Source organism: Meriones unguiculatus, chromosome 20 (assembly GCF_030254825.1).
Source record: "Meriones unguiculatus strain TT.TT164.6M chromosome 20, Bangor_MerUng_6.1, whole genome shotgun sequence".
Taxonomy (NCBI): domain Eukaryota; kingdom Metazoa; phylum Chordata; class Mammalia; order Rodentia; family Muridae; genus Meriones; species Meriones unguiculatus.
The window spans coordinates 47,560,290-47,585,907 of NC_083367.1; the positions used below are offsets into that span (position 1 = coordinate 47,560,290).

Genomic DNA, 25,618 nt, shown 5'->3' on the forward strand with positions numbered 1-25,618 from the left:
ACAACACCTAGCTTTGCTGGGGGTGGTTTCATTATGTGCCAAGGACACTCTAAGTTCCTGGTAACCAGGGATTGTAAAATATATCCATACTGTGTGCTACAATATAAGTAGTACTCTGAAAAATATATCCATACTGTGTGCTACAATATAAGTAGCACTCTGACTGCCAAATTGACAGTCTAAAATCTCCTAGGAGATAAGTTTGGTCCTGCCTATGAGGAGTTCTTAGATGAGGTCAACTGAAGTACAAGGTGAGCAGCAGCATTCTATGGGCTGAGGCCCTGGATTGCACAAGAAAGCTGAGCAAAAGCGTTCACCCTTCTCTGTCTCTTTTCTGTGGCCACAATGTAACCAACCAGCTGCCTCCCGTTTCTACTGCCATGAGGTCCCTACCTTGCTGGACTGTACTATGGGCTAAAACAACCTTCTAAAGCTTACTCCTTGTCTGATATTTTGTCACAGAAACAAGCTAAGTAACTAACACCAACTGGAAGATTGACATAGCATTTTGGACAAGTCCGTGGCTGTGAATACAAGAAACAGAATATGCCAGCTCAAATATCAACTCCACCAGTTCTTACCTACGTGACCTCAACCAAGCTGCTGTGTCTCAGTTTCCGTGTTGGTAAAACAATTCTAACAGCAGCACCCTCATAATTACTGGGGGGGGGGGGGGAATTAAGTGATGTCATCTATTATCTTGGCCCGTGATAGCCATTTGATAGTATTAATGGTGACAAGATGATGTGTTATTAATGGTTCCTATTCCATTCCTTCCACTCACTGGAATTCCTTCTGCCCCATCCCGAGTCACTTGAAAATCCAAGATCTCAGTGAACCTTCTCTCTCTCTCCCTCCCTCCCTCCCTCCTTTTTCCTCTCTCTCTTTCTCCCTATGCCCTCCCCTCTCTCGATAAGTATATCTAGTACATAAATAGTAAGTCATCCAAATCCCATTAAGTCTAGGTAATTTTATTTAATAATCATATTTCAAGTTGGACAAATAAATAAATGCCAAAGCAATTTTTATTAAATCCTGTTTTCTCAATGGTTATTTGGAATACATCACTCACACGCAAGCCCCAAGACTATTGAATAACAGATAAAATAAATAATGACCATAATGCAAACCACATTCTGATTCCCACTTTTGTGGCTAACAAGTCCATGTAAGAACTGCAAGAGCCAAAAAGTAACATGCTTATTAACTGTGGGTTACTTAGCTATATACATAGAGCTGAGATCACACGGGGTTTCTATAGTCTCTGTTAAGCTAACAGTTCCTTGGGGCCCAGTTCTTAAAACCGCTCAGGAATTTCAAGATTTGCCTGGAAAGAAAAAAAAATATATATATATATCGTATTTCGATGACTTTGCCTGAACACAAATTGAGAAAGCTCACTGAATGCAAACTATCCTGGGGGACAGGAAATGGTCATTGTTTTCAAAGAAAGGCAAGATGTGTCTGTGTTCAGGAAATCAAGCTGGTTTTAGGAGATTGATCCCAACTTCCTCCACACAAGGTTGTATGTGTGTGTGTGTGTAGATGACTCCCCATTTTATCTCCCCCCTGGGGAGCATGGCGGGGAATAAAAATAAGGGTACTTGTCATCTGAGGTAAAAGGCATTCTGTTCAAAAGGGCCACATAAATGCAGCAGAGGAACAGATCTCTTTCTTTTTTCACATTTCATTTCATTTTAAAGTATTCAAGGATTTACAGGGATTCTAGGTTTGGAACAGGCAAGTTGTGAGCCTCTGGGGAGAGCTGTCAAGACTGCCTTCCACACTGTGTCTTCCTCACACATGGAGCTTCCAACAGCAGCGAGGCTTTCGCTACCAAAAAAAAAAAAAAAATGGCTTCATTTCATCTTCCCTTTTTGAACAAAGTGATTGCACCACTGGTTGCATTGATTTTTTTCTTTTTAATTCTTGTGAGTAAAATATTATTATGAAGCAAGCCCCAGTCAAAAAGGCCCTTAGCTCTGGTCCCAGCTGTAACACACACCTTTGAACAGAGGTTTGCAAGGCCAACAGCAGAAGATTAATGCCTGGCCAGTGGCTAAATGTGATAGTTACACTAGAAAAGCAATAGAGCTCATAATAAGGTAACAGCAAACAGTTTTTTATTCAAAAATCCATCCTGAATGCCTTGCTTCCCTTCTCAGACCTGCTGTGGGGAACAGTAGGGAATTGCTGTATAGTGTTCCTGCTTTGTTGCTAGCGTCTTTTCTGGGTACAATTCTCTCAGAATGAAATCCTGAAGGTTTGAGCCTGTGCTTAAGTTTCTATGCGGGCTGCAGCAAGGTGACAATGCAATTAACCTGAGTAATATTTCAAATGTCTTGCTAATACATTTTTTTTCCTTGCCAGTTCAGACTGTGTTCATGGTGTGGTTTCAAAAATTACCCTTGGAGGTTTGTGAATCTATTCAAATTAAAAGGATAAGGATGCGTCGGCATAAAGAGAATCGGCCGGCACTTTTTAATATTTTCTAACATTGTTATAACAGCTTTCCAAACGGCTGTACTATGGCCTCCCTCTGTTCACTTCCTAGACTCTGCAGCAGAAGTCCGTGATTATTATTTAAGGATCACGGTGATTCCCTTCACTGCATGGGGGAATAAAGAAAAGCAAAAGCAGGGCTATTATCCTGTGTTTATAACAAGTCTATTACCATAGTAACGCCTGTGATGTCACCAATGCTACACCCAGGGCCAGAAGCTGTCTCGGAGGGGGAAGGGCAGCTTAGCTGTGGAAAATGGACACAAGCGTGTGAGGCCAAAGCAGGGTCAATGCCGAGGTGATGATGGAAACACAGAGAGCTCCTTTCTCCAGAGAAAAGCAGGGGGGAGGGGCAGAACCAGAGAAGCGGTTCCTGGGGCCCAGGATGAGCTCACCCACACTTCTTGTTCGCAGCTGTGCAAAGGGAGTGGAAATCTAAGCGAATGTGGTGCCTCTGTGTTCCCATTCACGAGCCTTCCACTGGGCTCTCTGGCTGCCAAGACATGAATGGCGAGTCTGCCCTAGCTCGGGAAACTGTCGGGAACCAGTGCCTGCCCAGACAGAGCCTCTACCACCCGGAAGAGATGCAGCCCAGGACTGCCTAGCTGGGACAGTACCCCTAAAAGACCATCAGACTCAGAGACCCACAGAGTCTCAAGGAGAGTGGAGGAATCAAGTCTCCCCCACAGGCAGGACTTTTAGAATGAACTTGCAGGAAAAAGCTATATCTCCTGCCAATTGGGGAATCTGGAAGTAATGGAATGTTAATAAGTGTTACTATTCTGATACAGTTTGGAATGAAATGGCTACTTTATATGAGAAAGAATGCTGGATTAGGAGTCAGAAGACCCTAAGTACTTAGAAGACACATGATCCAAGAAAGCTAGCTACCTAACCTGCTGGAACTTCATGCTCTTTCTCAGAGTTACTATCAAAACTGAATTAAAAGGATGTGAATAAGGACCAGTGAGATAGGCTCAGCAGTGAAGTGTTTGCTTTGGAAGGACAGTGACCTAAGGTCGATCCCCAGAATCCACACAGGGGGAAGGAGGTAACCAGCTTCACAAAGATGACCTTTATCCATTATTGTTGCACACGCTCCCACACACATCCCCATGTGCGCACGCGCACACGCGCACGCACGCGCACACACACACACACACACACACACACACTAACGATGATGATGATGATGATGATGATGATGATGACGACTGAGCAGGGTGGTGCACCCCTTTAATCTCAGCACTGGTAAGCAGAGGCAGGTGGATCTCTATGAGTTCCAGGTTAGCCTGGTGCCAGCCAGAGCTACAGAGTGAGACCCTGTCTCATAACAAAACAAAACCACAATAACAGCAATACGTAGTTTTTAAAGAAAAGAATGTAAATGAGGGTGACAAAGTAAAACGGATTCAATGTAGACACAAGGCATTATTAGCATTTTCACATAGCCAGCTTACAATAAGCAGGAATTTGGATGCTAGCGAACACAGTTGATCCAAGGTGTACAGGTAATTCTTGGCATCTCTATTCTAAGAGGTAAACACCTGCGTAATACAGTCAACTCTAAATTATCCAAGGCTGCTTAGGAGGGGTTGTTAGTCTCTGGCAATTGTGCCTTTCATTCTCTCCCCTCAAGAACACACATTAAAAATTTTAAGTGCACATTAAATAAAATTTTACCCAAGCATGGTGGCACACATCTTTCATCTCAGCACTCAGGGGGCAGACAGAGCTCAATGAACCTGAGCCCGGTCAGGTCTATAGTCTATGTAGTGACGTCCAGGCCGTCTAGGGCTACAATTAAGAACCTATCTCAAAAGGAAAAAAGGGAAAAGAAAAGAAGAGAACTAAACAAAACCAGCTCTTAGGGGACTAGAGATGTGACTGGAATTCAGAGCACTTGCAGCTCGTACAGGAGACCTGAGTTCAGTTCTTAGCGCCACCCAGGGGATAAGAACAGCCTGTGGCAACGCTAGCTGCAGAGACCTAACACCCTCTTCTGGACTCCTGGCTGCACATAGCTTCCTATAAACAGGCACACACACAATTAAAAACTAAAAAGTTAACATTCTCATCTTAGGGGAAGAGCTGAGGACATGGTTCAATGGCTCGGCTGCCTGGTGAAGAAGGACGAGGGCCTGAGTGGGTCCTCGGCACTCACACGGAAGCTAGGCGTGTCGGCATGTACCTATAACCGCAGAGCTGGGGGTGGGGAAGTGGAGAGAAGATGAGTGAATCCCCAGAGTTTGCTGGCCAGCCAATCTACCCAATCAGTGAGCACTAGGCTCAGTGAGAGACCACTGTCCAAAAAAAGGGGGGGCATGTGCACACCTATAATCCCAGCACTCGGGGAGGCAGAGACAGGTGGGTCTCTGTGAGTTCCAGCCTGGTCTCCAAAGTGAGTCCAGGACAGCCAGGGCTACACAAAGAAATGCTGTCTCAAAAAAACAGAAACGATGTAGAGCAATTGAAGAAGACACCAGCAGAAACCTCTGGCCTTTTCACCTTCACGTGTACAGGTACACACACACACACACACACACACACACACGAACCCATGAATACACACATACACACACACACACACACACACACACACACACACGCATACAAGCACACACATGCACAGACTCAAAGGATTGCAACACACATGCATACACACACATATACACACACATACAAGAACACACATACATACATGCACACACATACACAGTCACACCATTTTTTTTTTTAATTCCATTCAACCAATGCTAGAGTAGATCACTTTGTAAGCACAGGAAAACCATTGCTTCCCTGCCTCTGTCACTGCTTCCAATATTGCACAGGCCTCCAGCCACATCCACAGCCTGACTCCAAAGCCCTGCTCACCATGCTGCTGTCATACGAACTGATGAATCTTATCCCACCTAGCATGAGTTTCAGCAAACTGTGGTTCCTGGACAAAGCCCCCCCTGCCGCCTATATTTTAATTTTCATTTTTTTGGTAAGTGGGGTTTTATCGGAACAAAGCCACAGTCACTGATACAGGCATCAACTAAGAATGTGCTCCTGCCCCAGCAGTGACGCTCTGGGTAGCCGTGAGAGACAGCATGGCCCACCAAGTCTACAGTATGTCAGCTCTTCACAGGAAAGATCTGTTTACCCTGGCCCTAGTTTACGCAATCAAAGGTCGGCTCTCTGTTGACTCTCTGCTTGGTAAGACCTGGAAGGCAGAGAATATTCCGGAATCCCGCCATATGGAGCCTTGAGGCAGACAGGCCAAGGGCCAGAGCAGATACAAAAAAGTAAAGATGTCTTCCCTATACTTTGTTTTCCACAGATGAGTGCCTTGGAGCTCCACAGCAGACAGCATAAAACCACTGGTGTTTGGTTACTCTGGCTTCTAATTCCTCAGAGTTCCTCCAGCTAAGACTTCCAAGGTTCCATTTTTGGCCTCTATCCTTTCGCATATTTATTTCCTGATCTGGTGTGGAATTAAAGTTAAATAGAAGCTGTGTGCTTGGATTCCACGTGGCTGGCTCCACCGGAAACTCTGGGGCAGGTTCTCTGGCCTCACTCCCGCTGGTCTCAGCTATGCTAATTTCTCAAGCCGTTTTCCCTGCTCGAAGAAATCTTACTGATGAATGCTGTGTCTGGATGCCCACCTTTCCATGTACAAATTATGTACACAAAGACTCTAGGGCAGAATTAGGGTTTAAAAAAAAAATAGAAAAACAGGGGAGGGCCGGGGGAGAGGTACGGTGTTCGGCACCTAACTTTCCTGTGGTAGCTGTCACGCCAGGTGCTTACTGTTCATTACTGTCTCTGCAACGACCCCGAGGTAGGACTGTGAGCCCATTCTGTGGATGAGGAAACTGAGAGGGGCAGAGCTGCCAGAACTTGCCCCTTTTCACAGAGCTGGCGAGTAGCAAAGGCTCGAGTGGAACCTGGGCTTTCTTAGGCTGAAGCTTCTGTGTTCCTGCTTCTTACCCAAACACACTTATTAATACCCTGAGCAGCAGCCCTCAGCTAAGCCTCAGGGCACGCATTCAGCTACAAACACGACACTTACAAAATTACCTACCCCCTTTTTTTTTTCACCGACTAGCTTATGCAAAATAAATCTTTGGTCTTGGGAGATAAACGCCAGTCCCTCTGTTTCAGCATATAATCAGCCAGAGGAAAATAGGATCACTAATAAGGGAAATATTGTATGATAGACCAATTCTGTTAGTAACTAGCACTAGCAACAATTTTAACGACAAATGGGTTTTAATTTAATACCATATCTAACGACCTCTGAATGGTCGGTCAGTTTCATTTGTTAAACTATAGTAGGCCAAAAAGAGAATGTGGCCAAAACCATGAAGGAAAGCTTAGGACAATGTATAAATGCATGTGTAACACAAATGGAGGAATGTGGACCTGAAAATGCCCTCACTGTGGAATCATAACCAAACGCCTGGCCTCTCAAATGCACATGCAAGCTTGAGTGTTAGTTAGCCTGTTATACTAAATATTGCTATTATAACTCAGTATGCGTCCACGCTCCACTCCACACACACAAATAACTAACTAGTCATGAAAACAACGTATTCCAGCACGATCCCCACATTTCCCAGCAAGCCGGCCAGAGTATTATTGAAGTCCTCTCTTCGCACGAACTGCATCTGTAAGCTACAACAAACAACCAGCAGGCATGCTCAAATCTCTGCCACCCAGATCTAATGCACGGCCATCTAATTTTCTGGAAATATAAAACAACCGATTACATTTTCATGCAAGTGAAACTCAGATTTCCATCCCCTTAAGTGCTCGGAGATGGCTTTCCAGGAATGAGAAAGAATTCTGTGGAGACGATGCATAATATAGCTTGTTTCTTGAATGGATTTAGAGGAAGGCATGTTCAAAAACATGTCTGCCATATGTCTTCTTACAAAATTAGCCCTTTCCTCAGAAAACCCCAAAAGACCTGGCCCTCCTAATGTACCACCCTGCCCAAACATCTGTGCTATTTTTTTTGTTAACCAGTCATTATTATTATTATTACTATTGTTATTATTACAAAACAAAAACAAAGTAGCTGACTTCAGAAAAGAAAATTATCTCTTTCTGAGTCTGGTGGTAGAAAAGATTTGGAGTCAGGAGAATGCTTCAGCTCAGGGAGGGTTAGGTAAGGGAATTTTTCAGACACTTTAAGCAGTATTGCACTAACACTCTTCTATAACATTCCTCAAACCATCCTTATTTCACTTGAGTTTTTAATAATTTATCTTAAGACGGTGAGAGCAACTGTGTACAAATCACAATGGTTGGGAACCCCGATAATGCTTACCTGCCGGAGGCTTTATGAAAGGTGGTGGAATTAAAGGTACAATAATAGGCACATTGCCATGGTCCTTTGACCCTGCAGGTGAGTCACTGAGTCCGTTCCCGGCGGCAAGGCCTGAATAGCCTGTGCTTATATTGTACGATGAAATAACACTGTCCTCCGGTAATTTTGGTTTTGGCAAAGAATTTTCTGTAAGAAAAAAAAAAAAAAGCATCCGTTATAATCAAGAACTAATTCATTAGACTAAAATTTCCCCTTATTTCTTCAAGTACATTGGTTATGTAACAGAACAAAATTTTCCTTGCAAACCTTTCAGCCATTTCCCAGAACTCCACAGTCCATTCTGATGCTTTATAATTTTGCTACCAACAATTTCCAATGGGCTTTTCTTTATCATTTGCTCCACTACGATAGCTAATATCCCAGTTGAATCATAGTGATGAATTTTAGCACTCTAAAATCCCATAGAAAATTGAGAGGCAATTAACCTTTTCCATGTGAAAAGTGATATATATAGCAAGCGTCACTCTCTGGCTATGGGGAAAGCCCAAAATGCACCCCAGAACGGTAACTATGTCCCACTGTGTTCTAAAACTAAGCCATGGTATAATTAAATAAACCAATGATTTAAAAAAATCTACTATTGCACTGGGTATTGGTACCATTAATATTAACTATATATATTAATATTATTAATAACAATATTAGCATTATTAAAAATTAATAAAAATGGAAATAAATTTATAACAGTGCATTTTATATCCTTGTATCATACACACACACATACACACACACACACACACACGCACAATTTCAACCATGAGAAGCATGGGACTCTTTCTTTTCATCATTCCTAGAGGCAGAAATGATTACCCGGGTGAGGTATTACTATGGCTGTTCATTTATAAAATACAAGCTCAGGACTTGCATTTTTCATTTACAGTGAAATTTATGATACTATCTTCATAATGTGATGTGTACAATTTCATAGCAAGCTTAACATAAAATGTGTCATGTACATTCAATCCCACATGCCCGCAGGATGGCTCATTTACATGTCATTGCCTGGCATGTAAGAAGAAAAAGCTCTTTCTTAAAGACTGGCAATAAAATATTTGAGCAGGTATTATATGCCGATAGATTTTGATACAACACAAGCACTGAGCCAAGAGCTGCTGATAATGAACAGTTAGTTGTGCCCACATTTTACTAAAATTCCTTCCCGTGCTCGTCCTCTTTTATCTTATAAACAGACTCTCATTCCAAATTTAGGTTTACTAATTCTGGAGGCACACAGGCTTCCCACTTAGGGACGCAGCCTGCTGTCCGCTCGGAGTCAGTGTCACCGCTCCGCCAGTCATTCCTCTATAATTTCCGTGCTTCTCGCTGGAATCTGGAGCTAATCATACACAACTTGTACCGTTCTTCTTACCCTACTCAAGAGCGTAGAGCAGAGAAAGAGGGGAAAACCTAACACACGAAATGAAAACAAGGCTTCCATTTAGAATTTCCATCCACACATAAGGAAGGAGGGTTCACAAGACAACAGCAAATCCCTCCTGTTATCTGAACAGATAAATTCAACGTTGTGCCTCACGGGAAGCCCCGGTCCCCAACCCTGACGAAATGAGTAGCAAAGGGACAAAGAGCTCAAAGTCAGCAAACACCCGTTCCCTGAACTTGAGGCAGGACTGTGGTGCTAAGGTCCTCCGTCCTGGCCTGCTTTCTCATTGCTGGAAGGAGACAGAGCTGTGTCTATTTTTGTTTTCTGTTGAGCTCTGAAGTTCTGTGGAACTCTGCTCACAGGAAAGCACAACTGGGAATGCGTTTAAAACACCTCTTCTGGAACCTTGCGCCCCCAAACTCCGTTTAACTCAAGGAATTTCTATACAACACTAGGGATATAGGGATATAAAATACGTGTCCAAATCAGACATTTGATGAAAACACATCATAAATAATTATCTTAAAACAATTCTTTTACATTTATACATGGAACTTTGCCACTTATTAGAGATGAAGGCACGTTTGCATATTGATGAGATGGATGTGCTTGTATAATTTTACATAGCTGGAAACCTGAGGTGTGCGATGCAGAACATCTTCAACATTTCTCGCTGTTGATCTCTATTTTGCTTTATGCTCAAGGCTGAGAATGCCACCGTGCAGAACACATAGTACAAAATGGCAGAGCCATTTATTTCAGAAATTATTGGAAATTCTGTAGTAAACCCAATTCAAAATTTCATTTAATGAGTTAAAAAAAAATACAATTCAAGTCAAGCTGCTCAAATGACATCTCTAAAAAGCCAGATATTCTAAGACAATAAATCTAAAATATGTACTAATTTGGTACTTACACGCTGAGGAACGACATTCAGAAATATCAAGTCTTTGCCTTCCATAATTAAGCAATTTCACTTCCATAAGAGCAGAGAATTTTGTGTGCATAGTCAAGAAAACTGCTACGCACCATCTCCAGTACTGATACTCTTGACTCTAGCTAAGGTGTTTAGGAAACATTTGCTGGCATGACAACTGGCACAGGGCAAAGTGCTCGTGTTGTATGTTCAGAACCAAGTCGCACGATGCACCACCTGCATGCACTGCCAGAAACACCTCAGATGCATTAATTTGGTGCCCCTAGATCTTCCAAAACCTTTTCCTGTTGGCAAAGTTTGCACAACTCCCACGTTAGCTGATCATTCTCATATGGGGGTCACAACCCACAGTGTGAGGGGGTTTAAACCAGTCGTGCGCATAACCACCCAGTGAGGCCCACCAGCTCTGGCAGGTGGACATGGTCCGTTGCTCTTTGCATGAGCAAGGAAAGAGCCATCAGACGCCTTTACCTTTGAGAACAGAAATGTGCTGCCGGCTGTCCCCATCAGTGGTGTAGCTTCTGAACTCAATGTCTTCACCATCTTTTAATTCAACCTTGTCATAGCCGTACCAGCCAAGGAGTTCATTCATGGTGTTTTCTGCGAAGTTCTGAAAGAGAAGCAGAAGCTGCCACTTAGCCCTGTAATCAATAACTATTTGAAAAGACCATACAAGTTGAATTCTGTTAGCCGTATCCTGTTTCATGGCAGCCCCTCTTCCCCTAGGGGACTGTTCGCTTTTCAGTCATGTTCAGGAGTTGTAATGCTTTTAAATCACAGTCTGCCTCATCCAATTATGACAAGCCTTCAGACATTCACAGTTTAAGGGCAATGAAGAAGCACTTGTCAGTTCCGTCTACCAACAGGAAGTCCTGCGTTAGCTTGGTCTTCCACCAGGTTCAAATTCTGCACCAATACAAACATATTGAAAGGAGGCATGCAAAAAGAAGAAAAGGTTTTGAAAGTAAAAATGAGCTTTTTGTAGTCCTAATTAATTGAAATTAGAATTACTTTTTGACTCGGTGTTGTCGCTTACAGTACTTCTTACGGCAGATAAAATAAAAGTCTTAAAAAAAATAATAATTTCTCAGTTGTCAACCAGGAGAAAACAAAAGAACTCAGCAGATTCCAAGGGTACCTCTTGACAAATTTCCCTTTCGCAAAGGTATTTGCTAACTTAATTTATTTTATAAATGTTACTAATGACAGGTTCAATCTCCATGAAAGCAAAGGCCTTCTAATAAGTGGCATAAAACTTGCAACAGACTTGATAGTTACTAGTCAGTTAGATTTTGGAAAAAGACTACTTTATGAACCGTGAGCTAATTCATGAATGTAAGGTGTCGTTGCTGTTATTGGAGATATCAAAGTTTGAAAACTAGTAGGTACGGTGGACAGATTAAATGCATTTGCCAAGGGACTGTGTCTAGCAAATGAGATGTCTCCAGAAACAAAATGTAAGCCTCCATTGTGCTACTGACTTTCACACTTTAAACAGCCATCAAGCAGGGCACCACAAGCCCTCCGAATTCAGAGAATCTTACATCGCCTAGAAGCTACCCTTTCTGAATCCCACTGTGGCGAGTACCTTAAGTCCCTAAATGCAGCACGCAGGTTGAGCCGAAGTGTGAGGACCCTCAACACGTGGTTCCTGTTTTCTTAAAATCTGTGATTTAGTGTCTCAGAAGGGTTCCTTAAAAGATGTCACAGTACTGATCCCACAGAAATAAGCCTGGCATTTCAAGCCACCCACGGGATGCTACTCTTCTTTTTTTTTTTTTTTTTTTTTTTTCTTTAGTGCCCACTTAAGTTCTAAGATCCAGCTGGGTCAATCTGTGATGGTTTGGCACACTGGTAATTTTTTAAAAATTACCTAGATTGATTTAGTGCTGCCATCCACGTGGCTAAGAGCCAGCCATATCAAACTCTAGCGAGGCATTTATTCTTTCTGATGGCTGCCCATGTCCACATTAAATAGACATTCTTTCCATGAATGCGTGAAGATGACATGCTCGCTATGAATAATAAGTAAAGCGACCTCAGGAATACCACTGAGGAGGACTGGGCTGAATGCTGTTACATTTAATCAAAGGAGATTCCTTTAATGACATGTCACTCTCCCGTAACACCCAGTTCCTTCACTAACCCCACAGTGACAGTGTCTTCAGCAAACAAAGCAAGGTCCTCCACCAGAGGTCTGGCAACAGAACCCTCCAAGGAGGATTTTAGCTTTGTACCAAAATCAATCTCCAACAGCATTAAAAAAAGGACCTCAGTCCATCCTATTGGTCTATTTGCTGCTTGCCCAAAGCTCATGGAGAATTGTGCCAACAAGATAGATGATCTTCAGCATAGTAACTCCTGGCTACCTCATCTGGTTTTGTGCACTCTTTCCTGGTCCAGTCTAGAAAGCTTGTGGTACCCTGCTTGATAAGCACTACTTCCACCACTGTGTCTAAGCTCTGAAGTCACACAAAGGCCACAGGTTCATAATTCATGCATCAGCTTCCCAGCTGAGGACATAGATTTGTTTGTTTTAGTCCAGCTGCAAATCCGTTCAGCCTTTCAGAACCAATCTGAGGGATAGATGCAGAAGTTTCAGACATCAGATAAAAACTGAAACCTCAGCAGGGTTATTAACACCAAGGTCATATTATTTGGACATTTTAACAAAAAAAAAATCAGTTTTGTTCATGTTTTCCGATGGAAACTCAGAGGCATCATGGAACAGTCAATATGAATTTGATCTATTCTGTGATTTTCCAGTCAATATAAAAATGTCAGGGAAATAACTATAAAAATGTTCCTTTTCTTGTCACTGAAAGTGAAAATAAATGTCACATTGTTCTGATATATGAGCGTAGGAGCGGGAAACAACTGGTGTATAGAAGATCAAGTAATATGTCTCAAACCATTTGAGGAAGGTAGAACGCGGTGAAAAAGAGAAATTGAATACATATAGTCAGTCATAAGAAATAGACTGTAGGGGCTAGACAGATGGCTCAGAAGTTAAGAACACTGGCTGCTCTTCCAGAGGACCCAGGTTCAACTCCCAGCACCCACAAGGCAGCTCACAACAGTCCGTAACTCCAGATCTATGGGGATCTGATGCCTCTTGTGGCCTCCATAGGTAGTGCACACATTTGGGATCCAGACATACATGCAGTCAAAACATGCATACACACAAAAATAAATAATAAAATTAAAACCAAAAAGAGATAGACTACAACCTCTGCCATTGCCACTGTTAAGAAGCCAAATAGCCTCAAGAAGTAAACCCTTAGTAGCCTAACTTTCTATATAGAGTTTAATATGCTAGGTAGCATTAGGTTGCTAAACCAAAGTAAACGAAGCAGACTTTGCCAGGTGAGGTAAACTGTGACGTGTTTATGGCCTAGACATGTTTTCAAGCCTTTCTTATAGGTAATTATTGTTTTAGCTTTAAAACAAACAAACAAAATAGCACCTCACCAGGTTGCTCTGGCTAGCCTGGACCTCACTATGTAGCCCAGGCTAACCTCAAAGTCACAGAGATCTGCCTGCCTCTGCCACTGAGTGCTGGGGTTAAGGAAGCACCATGTTCCAACATTCATACATTATTGCCTCTCAAAAAGCAGTTTTCAATTTAACAGTTAGTCCTTTTTCATGTCGTTTCTTGTTTATTTGTTTAAAAGGGGAGATGGTCAAAGAGGATGAGAGTTAAAATTCCGAACTGACGCTCAGCGTTAAGTGGGGGACAGATGCTGCTGTGTGACCCTGCTTCCCCTCAAAGCTTCCCTTACCGTTTCTCTTCATCTCCTGAAGACCTAAGGCAGGAAACCAAAGCAAAATTTTCAGAAGCCCCTCCTGGGGCTGGAGAAATGTCTCTGCGGCTAAGAGCCCTGGCTGCTCTCTGAAAGGACCCGAGTTCGAATCCCAGCGTCTACAAAGCTACCAGCGACCATCTGTGCCTCCAACCCCTGGGAATCAGACCCCTCTTCCGACCTCCAAGTGCACTAGGCATTCATGTGGCACGCAGACGTGTATGCAAAACACCCACATACGTAAAAATAAAACGTCTTTAGAAGTTTCTCTTTGCTTTAGAAAGATATGAAGTAAAGGTACTTCCACTTACGTGGAAAAAAACAAACAGCTTTCACAAATAACTCTCAAAATGACGGTGATCACACAGCATGAATTTCACCGAACCGTCCTTATTTCAAACGCCTTATCATTTCTCTCACAAACTATCAAAATATGCCAAAAAATTGCAATATTTTGGCATCTGAATTATATTTTTGCAGACGGCTTCTTGCCTTTGGAAGTGACACAAAAATCCTCTCTCATACCATGTGGTCCAATTTGGGTTTGGAAAAATAGGTCACTAAAATTATAATGATAATTTCTAAGTCTTATAGCTCTTTGCAGTGCATCCACATCCTTTAAATCTCGTGCTCCTTTCTTTCTATAGCCCTCTGTGCTGGGTGTTTAGTTTCCACAATAAACTTCTGGTGAACCGAAGTGAAATCCTCCTTTGACAAGAGAAACTCAGATCATGGAGCATCAAAACCAAATAGAGGTCTTTCGATTCTTTCTTCTGTATATATATTACACCATTCTCACTCTCTCTCCTCCTCCTCCACCTCGTCCAGTGTCACCCCCACCCCACCCCCTCTCAAATGTGTTGCCTCTTCTTTATTATTGTTACATATATAAACAGATATAAACCCCCACACACTGCTGGGCTCATTTTGCTACTGGGCGAATGTTATACGTGTTAGGGCAGACCACTTGGGATTTGATGACACCGGAGGGTTTATCCCTGAAGAAGACTGTTTCGGCCCCGCCCCCCCCCCCTCAGCAGCCGATAACTGCCCCATAGCTCTTCACTTAGGGGTGGGGCCTTGTGAGGGTCACCCCATCCGTGTTGGTGTGTCAACTGGTGATGTCACTGTGCGGGTCTTGTTTAGGCAACCACATTGTTGAGATTAGCTTTCGGAGTCGTATGCCAAGCTTGATTCTACTACAGATCCAGTGGCAAGGGGCCAGCAACTCCGAAGACCCTACCTCCTGGATCAACCAAGAACTTACAAAGAAATCATACCACAGACTTCCATCTACCTCTGCTGAAATTTTGCGTGCACGTGGATTTGATCATTGTTCTGGACTCTCCTTAGTTAGTTGTACTGTTGGAGACAGGATGTTCAAACTTCACACCTGACACTGAATCTACTCGGTCTGCAGCTTTTTGACGTCACATATGGCTGAGGGCTTTGCACTTCCAACAGCCACTCCCATCTCTTTCTGGTGCTCTCTCACACCTTCCCTCACCTCTAGGCCTCCTGAAGAAGGAGCATGGTCCAGTCCCCTGGTCTGGAGGCATGTTCTCATAAGATTAAGCAGTTAGGTCAGGGATATGTAGAAAGTTTTACTATTTCTTCATTCTTTTTTTTTTTCCTTTCTTTTCTTTTTTATCTTTGTATGTGTGTGCACTTGTGTACGGAGAACTGGAGGAAGTCAGCCTGCCCTCAGTTGCTTCTCCACATTATTCCCTCTGAGACAGATTCTCTCAGTGAACCTGGAGATCGCCAATTCATTTAGATTTGGCAGCTATAAAGCCCCCTGAGTCTTCCTGTTTCTGTCTCCAGGGCCCTCCAGAGCTGAGGTTACAGGCAAGCACGCTGCACCTGCATTTCTGTATGGATTCGGGGCATCTGAATTTGGGTCCTAAGACTCACACAATGAGCACTTTACCCACCAAGACATTTCTCCAGCCCCTTTCTACACCTCTCAAGCTCTTCTGATAGTACAAATTATATACATATATATGAATTATATATATATATTCTTGTTGGCTCTTAACTTCCACAACGTTCCCTTGACACTCTCCTCATCCAACTAGAGGTGTCATACAAATGTTCAGGGCTAGAAACGCAGCTCAGTTGGTAGAGTGCCTGAGTTATGTCTCCAGCACTGCATGAGCTGGGTATTGGGGCACACGCCTGTAATCTCAGCACTGCAGATGGAGAATCAGAAACTCAAGGTCAACCTGTGCTGCCTAACGAGTTTGAGGTCATCCTAGGCTATGTGAGTGAGACCCTATCTCATTTCCTCAAAGAAAATGATAATACTAGCAAGCACCCTCTTCTCTTGAGATCTCTAGTTCCTACAACTTTTAGAAAGGATACTTTAACTCCGTGACTTAAAATCCTTAAACATTTAAATACCAACTTAGTAATTTTATTTGTTTCCATTTTAGCAACTATCCTAAGAAAACATATACAAAAAGATTTATGTTGAGTTCTTATCTCAATGTTGTTTTCTTAGGGAAAAAATAAAACAAAAACAACTAAGTACCAAGCAATTAGAAATTGTTTAAAGAAACTTCAGTTTAATCATACAATAGAATACTGTTTTGCAACTAAAATATATTTGGTAAATAAATTTTAGTGAGTTGAAAACCTATTAACAATATATTAAGTTTTAAATGAAAACCGATTTTTTAAATTGAACATCACACATGGAAAAAAAGCATAAAATATATAAGATGCTGACAGTTAGTGGAAAAATCAAAGCTTTGTTTTGCTTTCCATTGCTTGAAATTTATTTTTTACTTTCCATTGTCTGAAATTTATTTTACTACTTTTAGTATTTGTGTCGTATGTGTATGTTTGTATATGTGTGGGAGTAGGTGCACATGTGTATGCAGTTACCTGTGGAGGCCAGAAGAGGGCACCAGATCCTCTGGAGCAGGAGCTACAGGCACTTGTGAGCCACCCAATCAAACTCAGGCCTCTGTAAGAGCAATGCGTGCTCCTAACACCTAAGCCATCAATTCAGCCCCACTTTTTGCCCATTTCTATTACTACTTCTACTATTTCTGCTATGACTGTGTGCTGTTTTTATAAAAACAAAAGGCTAATTTCAATTAAAAATTAATTAACACATAGTTTCACTCATAGGCAACTCTATCAGTCATACCCACAGTTTAAATGGTAATAAAAAGAATCTGTCAGTTACATTACCTAGCTTCACAACATTCTGACATGTATTATCAAAAAGGAGAGCACAATGAGAAATACTTTCAAAGGAAAAGGAAACTCCCAATCCTGAACAATTCACAAGATGGGGAAGGGATGTCTGGGGAGGGGAGATGCTGCTACTCTCTACTAACCATGGTTATGGGTAACAAAGTGTTAGTTCATTTTGTAAAACATATTTCTCTCTCTTGCTATGTTCATATGTTCCTCCTGACTGTGGGGTCAACTCTTAAAGCCTTGTGGAACTTGCTAAGAGAGCTAAGGAAAGGGAGCGAGGCGGAGGCTTGCTCCATTCCAAAGTAAGAGTGAATTTGGCTTAGATCAGTTTCAGCTCTGTGCCCAGGATGGGCCCACAGCTGAGTCTAAGTTGTCTCTTGCAACACAGACCTGGTAAACTAGCTTTGTTTTATGGTTATGCTAAGAGGAAGGTCAGGAAGTGAAATTTAGAGTGCGGAAGAGGTGTGTTAGAAGCCCCTGGCTGATTACAAAGGGCTTCCATTACTTATAGCCCCGTTGGATCAGAAAGACTCCCCACTGATGACCGATCAGACTAATAAAAGTGGCCCTGGCACTCGTGTTGTAGCCTCTATACACTGAGCTCTCTCCCCCCACCCCCAGCTACAGCTTTATAGCTTCAGGTCCTTTAGAGACGGTCACTGTGCTCTACTTTGGGTCACTTTGGTGCATTGTCCTCGGCCGTCTCCATGGCGATCTTAATGGAATACTTAGTGCAGAGGATGTGTTACAGCACCGACACCCAACTAGGGCCGCTGACTGAGCCTCACTCTTCTACTGATACACACCAAGCTCTGTGGCTAAAACCAAAGTCGTGTGCCGCCACGTATAAAATCTGTGTTGCTTCCACGAGATGTTCAGTAAACAATCACGTGTCACATTTGGCTTTGCTGCCGAGATACCAACTGCCCTAAAAGGGTCAAAGGAATGCTGGGAAATTATGGATGCTGGCCTTTGCTGGCACTGTGGCAGTCATGGCAGATGTACAGCTGTGCGCAGCTGTGTCTTACCCCAGCTGCAAAACTAGCCTAAAAAAACAACAACAACAAAAAAATCACCAAAACTTGTTGCATTGTTTTCCTGCCACAGTGTTTGCCAGAGCCACGGCTTTCATGAAGGTCAGCGTTTCCTGGGCTTTTGTTTAGATGAGAGATATTAACAACCATCTATCAGTCTCCAGACCCGACAATACATACTCAACAGACCTTGCTCACAGGAGCTTCCGTGTCTGTTTAGATGTTTCACCTGTTACTACTTTTAAAAAGTGGTCTATTTTCCCCCCTCCTTCTACACTGTAATATCCCTTCCCTTTCAGGAAAATATTCAATAATTTCATCATTTAGAGAGAGCAAGTGTGGCAGACATCTCAACACCAAAAAAGAAGTTTTAGACACCGGGAACACTGTTTATGGCCCACCTTCTCGTTTTCCTATTCTAACATTTTAATTTTCAAAAAGAAGTGTAAAGCGTTAATAAGGCAAACGGACATTCCCTCAGACATTGAGTTCTCAAGAGTCCGGCCTTTCTCTGGAAGTCTCCGTCTAGAGAGGCACTTGTGCTCGGTAATATTTACTCTTCATTGAGGCCCTGTTTTTGACTCTCTTTAGAACTCTGTTACCTCTTGGTTACTATAAGTCTGTCTCTCACACAAGAAAAGCAGGGCTTGGCTCCTCGGAGCAGCACTTGGCAAGCACAGAGGCAGGAAACACAGGAGGGAATGAGTCTGTCAGGCTCATTTTCTTCTATTTCAAATGTTTATTTCAGATTCGGGAGGAAGCAGAGTGGTTCCTTCCCATTTCCTAGTATTTGGAACCTACAAGTTGTATGAGGCTTAGAGAAGGGCTTTCTACTATTCACTGTCTTCATCAGGTCACCGTGGAGACTCTTGTAGAAACCCCCATCCTACCAGACCAGGACTCTTAGCTCTCTGAGCCCTTGTTGCACCAACTCTTGTAGTTGTATCCTGGTTCCCTGAGATGGGCACCTGCATCCCAGCATCCCAAAGGCTCAGCAGCATCCCAACCCTTCTCCCAAGGGGCTGGGGCCATGCCTAACTTACCTTAGTCCCGAGGCCTGCCACACAGCACACCTGAGACTCCACAGAAGTCTGATAGAATGTGTGAAGGTCTCAGGTGGGCGATAGCCCCGAGCCCACTTTCTAAGTTTCTGAGACGAGGCATACCGCAACTGACATCAGGACGGCGTTTACCAAGCTAAGTCTTAGGATGTACCTGCTCTGGACCTAAGTTCATTTCAGCCTTAAACACACGGGCTTTTCCAAACCATGCTCTGATTTCCCTACTTTCCTTTGTTTAACATCAAGTTATCTAGCTCATCAGTTCCCCTCTGCAGCTTGCTTGACTGTCTCTGCAATTAACAGAGGCCGTTTCTAAAGCCCAGCAGAGACCACTGGAGAACAAACTAGAAAATCCCATGGAAATTTTCCTACTAACACTAACAGATGTGCACACCTCAAACTGTGGGAACCGAGACCAAAGCACAAGTTTAGGTACAAATTAGTTATTGAAGATATTTTGTAGACAGAAACCTTCAGCAAATGTGAGACCTTAAAACATTTTACACAAATGACCCTGTAGTTGGGTACGTGATAAAGAAACCAAATGATGTAGGTAAATTAATACCGGAAAGTTTCCAGGTCAGAGTGACTTATTCTGATCACATTAGTTTTGTCAGAGTTTCAAAAGATAAAAATTTGACTCATTATCTGTACTCAGTTTAGTGTGTTTTTTTTTTAATTGTACTATTGCTTGGGACCTACTGAGCACATTTCACTAAGATTCATGTACACAAATACATATCTTGATCACAGAAAGTTTATATATATTTATATTAGTACATTCATTAATACATAGTTTTTATATATCACACCTACCACATTCTGGAAGAATTCCTGTGCTAATTAACTCTTCCATGTATTGGAATTCCTCCATCCAGACTTCCATGTATTATTATGACACCTGTGAGCTAACAGTATATCAGAGTCTCACTGACTTAGATGTAATCCCCACGGTCATTTTGGAGGCTCAAGATATCAAGCTATAAAACTTTTTGATGTTATCTCAGTTTTTAACATCGTCTTTACTAGTCACTATGAAATAAGACATACTAGTTGTAAGTAAAGCCAAAGGACTGCTCAGCTTTGGTTTTGTTTTGCTTTGTTGTTTTTTTCTTTAAGCCGGGGAAAATTAAAGTGAAAAGAAGAAAAGATAAAGAAAAATCACAAAGCTCACAGGAAGACAAACATTCCTGCTGGGAGGATATTTTCCCTGAGGTACACCATAGCCAAGCCATGCCAACTCGCGTACTTTTCACACACAAAATTATATTGTATCAAATTTAAACTTGTTACAACTGCCATATCCATTAAAGCAGTGATAACGAAAATGTAACTCGATATCTGATCTAGTGAAACAGCAACCAACATTAGCTCCCAGCCACATGAAGACCACCTCCGCTGCCATTACTGGTGTCAGCTAAACCTCAGCCAGGTTTTTCTTCTCCAGCCATTTTTAGCTAACTATGTGATTGTCATGATTAGAAAATCTTGAAGAAAGTGTCCCCGGGTGAGGCAGCTCTGCTGGTCATTCTCATCACTCTGCATTTGCTGCACTTAAAATAGACACTTGTACCAATGTCCTTTCTATTACCCAAAGGAGAAAAAAAAAATCACAAACGCACCAGCCCCTTTCTTTCAGCTCACAGAGGAGCAACTCAATCCAAGCAGTGCTGAAACCCGAGCAGGCCACTGTACACCACGATAAAATTCCCTAATCCCTGGGCCAAATCTCCCCAAGGGGGCCTCCTCCTGATCCTCCACTTCCCAGGCTGACTTTTCCATTCTCTCTCTCCTCTTTCCCCTTTCATTTCCCCTACCTTCAAGCCTTGATATGTGATCCGAAGCGGGGGCTCAGGTTTCCATTTTTACAGCTTAGGCCCCGCTAGCTGTATACATTCCTTTCTTTCTGCTGGGCAGTGATTACTTACCGGAGCTTAGTTTACACTGGTCCAGATGAAAGCTGTTCAGATGAAGGCAAAGACAGCCAAGCAGCCCCAGCAGCGCTGATATGAAGCTGTATAAGGCTACATTGTGTTCTCCATGACATTTTGTCACACACATTTTTATACAGGGCAACCGACTTGTTATGTTACCCTATACTTCAGTTCAGGAAGCTGAAGGGATAATAATACCGTGAGGCCACGGTGGGGAGGGGCTCTGTTGGCGTGGCTGTTAATATTAAAATCAGAAAAATATTAATGGGTTCAAAATAACTCTGTGACTTTGAGAACCTACTTTAAATAAGGATTTTTTTTTGGGGGGGGTGAGGTTATATTAGAAGAATGTCTATAAACCCACGGCATGACAACCTGGCACGGCAAACATGGACACGACTGAAAATTTTGCTAGGGTCTTTCATATTGTCCAACCCAGAGAGAAAAATGCCACAATTGAATTATGTGCTGCTGCTGCTGCTGCTGATAATAATAATAATAATAATAACTTCTTGTTTAATGTTGCAGATTGAAACAAGGATTAAGACTTTAAATAGTAGAAGGCAATTTGGAGAAAAAAAATAACACTTTTTTTTTTTTTTTTAAAGAGGAAATTCTGTGCATCCAGGTTTAATCCCGTACTCAGTCCTGCAGCGTGGGCTGAAGACTGTGTAATTTTCCCCCTTCACACAATGTTGTTTTTGTTTCTTCCTCACTAGTTCAGACAAACATCTGTTATACTGTAGAAGGACAACTATCTCCCAAACCACGAAGTGCCTGCAGCCAAAGCCAACAGCACCAGCCCCGAGCATTGAGCACAGTCAGCCTTTATATCCAGCCGGGATAACATTTCACATGTTTTGATTAAAATTAGCTAATTTGTAATTCTAGAACCTATGAAACTTAAAGGCTGCCATCCATATAGAGGGCATTAGGCAGCATTTTAAAGGGGAAGAGCTAGCTGTGATTTCCTAGAGGCCTGCTCTTGTCCCCCCCCCCCCTCCATTTAAAACGACACGGAAAAGTAATGTAGGAGCAGAGGACAAGAGAGAAGGGCCAGAACTGCAGAGCACGCTCTCCCTTGCGGAGAGAAAACAACTTTACGGATCTCTCTCTCTCTCAGCTGTCTATCACTGGAATCAATGGTGGTTTCTGTTACGGGACTGGTATTAATTTCCAAGGCAAAGCTTCCTAACTTTCCCAGATGGGTACCTCCTGCTTCCAGACACTAAATTCTTCACCACCGCCCACTCCTCCCCCAACCCCCAACATAAAAGCTCTACTTCCAAAATGTGGGGTCCCGGCGAGACTTTCGGGAGGGAGGGAAAGCTAAGAACGTTCACCTAGTTACGCGAACACCTACGATGTGCGCCTTTTTCCACATTCGTCTCCACACTCTCACTCAACGCTCTTGCTGCACCCGAGAAGACGCCAAACGCAACCAAAGTGGAATTCGTCCCGTACCATTTCCAACCAGTTCGCCTTTCGAAGATAAACTTAACCGAGGCTGACCAAGTCACCTGACTGCATTGAGGATTCTGTGCACGAGTGGGGGAACGCCAAGAAATGCAAAGAGCAAGCTTTACACATTTTTTTTTTTAGGTCATAGAAACAAAACTATATACACAAAGTGATTTTTTTTTTAAATGGAGAAACTCATAAAATAGACACCAGATTAAAAAAAAAAATCGCCCGAGCAAAACCACACAACTTTAAAGAAAATAACGAATCTGGGGAGCTGGGGGGAGGTGACGAGAGGGGTCCATCCAGGCTGAGCGGTGTTCTCGGGCTCCGGCGCGAACAGCTGGAGCGCCAGGAGGCTGCGCTCGCCACCTCTGGAGCACCGCTGGCCTGGCAGGGAGCCCGGCCTCGCAGAGAGGACTCGGGGCCGGCCCTCGCGAACAATGGGCAGGCGGCTGCGAAGGCCGCCCCTCCGACAGCCTAGCTGGCTCTCAGCCGGGCTTCGCCGGCTCTGCTACCCTGGAAGGCGAGGCGTGCAGAGGCGGAGAGGAGCGGCCGGGGTGGGGTTGGGGGGGCGGCGAGGCGAGCCCGCCGGCTACCCCGTCGCCGACCCTCCGGCGGCTGACAGCTAGCTCCGCGGTCCCAGCCGGGGAGCCGGAGCAGAACGGGGTCGCCAAACCCGGGGGTGGGGGGTGGGGGTGAGCTGGGGTGTCCCGGCCGGCGGCTCCTAACTTTGGAGGGGGTCCGGGATCCGAGAAGCGGAGGGAGACCGCGCTGGGAGAGCCAGCGCACCGGGCTCCAGCGCCCTCCGCTCCGCGACCCCTGGAGCCGTCTGGGGGGTCCGCGAGGGTGAACGGTGCGCTCTCCCCCCCTCCCAGCCCTCGCCCCCATCCAACCTGAGGGTGGCAGATTTCGGGGACGCAGCCCGCGAGTCGGCCTCGGCTCGGCACCTGGAGGGGGAGCCGAGGCGTCCCGGGGACCCGAAAGAAACTGACAAGCGCGCCCCTGTGTCCCCACCACCACCACCACCACCACCACCATCCCACACGACAGCCCGAGGGGAGCGCACGGGAGAAAGAGCTCGGTCCCCTCGGGTCCCCCGGGTCCGAGAAATACCTTCATCTCCTCGTTGATCTCCCTCTTCACGGGGTGAGCCGGTTTCCGGCTCCTCTTATTTTCCGGAGGTCTCCCTTCTTTCTCCATTTCTGCCATGTTTTTGTGTCTGGTTTCTGTGGAGATGAAATGGCTGCTGCCGCCGCCGGCGGTGGTGGCGGCGGCGGCGGCGGCGGTGGCGGAGGTGGAGGTGGTGCTGATGGTGGCAGCGCTGGCAGAGGTAGCGGTGCTGGCGGGTCCCGGGGCTGGGAGGGAGGGGAGGAGGGGAGGAGGTGGGGGGGGGAGGCAGGCGAGGGGAGGAGCGGGGTCTCTCTTCTAGCGGCGGAGACCGTCAGTGGCCGTCACGGGGAAGGGGAGCCCGGGGAGCCTCGGGGATGCCGCCGCCGCCGCCGCCGCTCCTGCCGCCGCCGCCGCTGCTCCTGCTGCCGCCGCCGCCGGTGCCGCCGCCGCCGTTCCCGTGGCCGCCGCCGCCGCCGGGCTGCATCCTCGGGGCCCGAAGGAGTCGTCAGCCATCTTCCCGGGCTCCGTCCGTCCGCATGGGCGAGAGGAGCGCCCGCCACGGCGGAGACAGCTGCCCTGGGCGTGCGTGCGTGGATCCGTGTGTGTGTGTGTGTGTGTGTGTGTGTGTGTGTGCGTGTGTGTATGTGCGCGCGCGCGTGTGTGTGTGTGTGTGTGCGCGCCCGGGAGAGCGCGCCAGCCCCGGCGCCCTGCGCCTCCCGCGAGCCGAGCCGCGGGCGGAGGGAGGGAGGGACCGAGCGGGGAGGGGTCCGAGGGAAGGGAGGCTGGAGGTGGGGGGGGAGGACTAGGCCAGCCCCCAGCTCCCGAGCGGGCGTGGCTTCCCGGTCGCTGGAGACGCGGATGCTGCGCGGCTCCCGGGGCTGCTCGGCGGCCGCCGCCTCCTCCTCCCCCGCGACGATCCCCCGCGTGGCGGCTCCGGGCAGACCCTCCCCCCGCCCTGCCCCGACCGGCCACTCCTGAACTACGTGACGCGGGCCCCGGTGGGCTCCGAGTTGGTCTCCGAGGCTGACCGAAAGGCCCCGCGGAGGGAGGATGTCTGGGGGGTGAAGGGTGGACGTTGAGCGGTGGAAGGGCGCGGGACCTGGAGGCAGGGCGAGCGCTCGGCCCCACGGTTGCAGCCCCGGGTAGCCGGGGTGAAACCCAGACCCGACCCACCGCTCAGGCTCGATTGTCCTGCTCCGGGGAACCGAGGCAGAATGTCCCTGAAAGGGGTCCCCAGCCCGGCGCGCCCTCAGACTGTTTGACAGCAAGCTCTCGCCTTCCTGGGAACGACTTAGAAGTAGGACGACCCAGCCTTCAGCTCCCTGGGTTTCTTTCTCTTTCTCTCTCCCTTCCCCCTCCGCCCCAAACGTACTTATGCCCGGTTACAAAGTAGCATCTTTACCCGGTGACCCCGCGTGCACCCTTGTCGCGCCCTGCGCTTAATGGAAAGGGTTAGACTTAGTGGGGACAGCCGTGCGCCCAGGATCCCTCCCTCCAGAAACCCCGCACCCTCGCAATGTCCAGCAGGACCCTCGCCCCTCCGCGGGGGTTCCACACTCTTCCACCAGACTCGCTTCTGCCGGCTCCAGAGCCCAGCTCATCCTCCATGCGCTCACGTGTCCCCTCTTGGGCCGCCTCTGTCCACGCCCTGGGCCAAGGTCGGCTGCGCCCGTCCCTGTCTTTTGGGTTGAGGTATTGGCGTGAACCGTTTGATGAGACAACACACAGCTCTGAAAAGCTCCTCCACGCTGCAAAGGGACGACACCCAGACGTTTCCCCGCTCAGCTTTCCCGCGCCGC

The 25,618-nt window shown here is 45.5% G+C and overlaps 1 protein-coding gene across 1 annotated transcript in view; it reads right to left on the bottom strand.

Annotated features, from left to right (window-relative positions):
* Positions 1–24,586, bottom strand: part of Sobp (sine oculis binding protein homolog) — a 147,395-nt gene extending 122,809 nt beyond the window's left edge. Inside the window, 3 exon segments of the mRNA XM_021644367.2 lie at positions 7,823–8,008; positions 10,672–10,810; positions 23,823–24,586. Of these exon segments, the coding sequence (XP_021500042.2) occupies positions 7,823–8,008; positions 10,672–10,810; positions 23,823–23,918 (421 nt within the window). The 5' untranslated portion in view covers positions 23,919–24,586.
* Between the last annotated feature and the right edge of the window lie 1,032 nt (positions 24,587–25,618).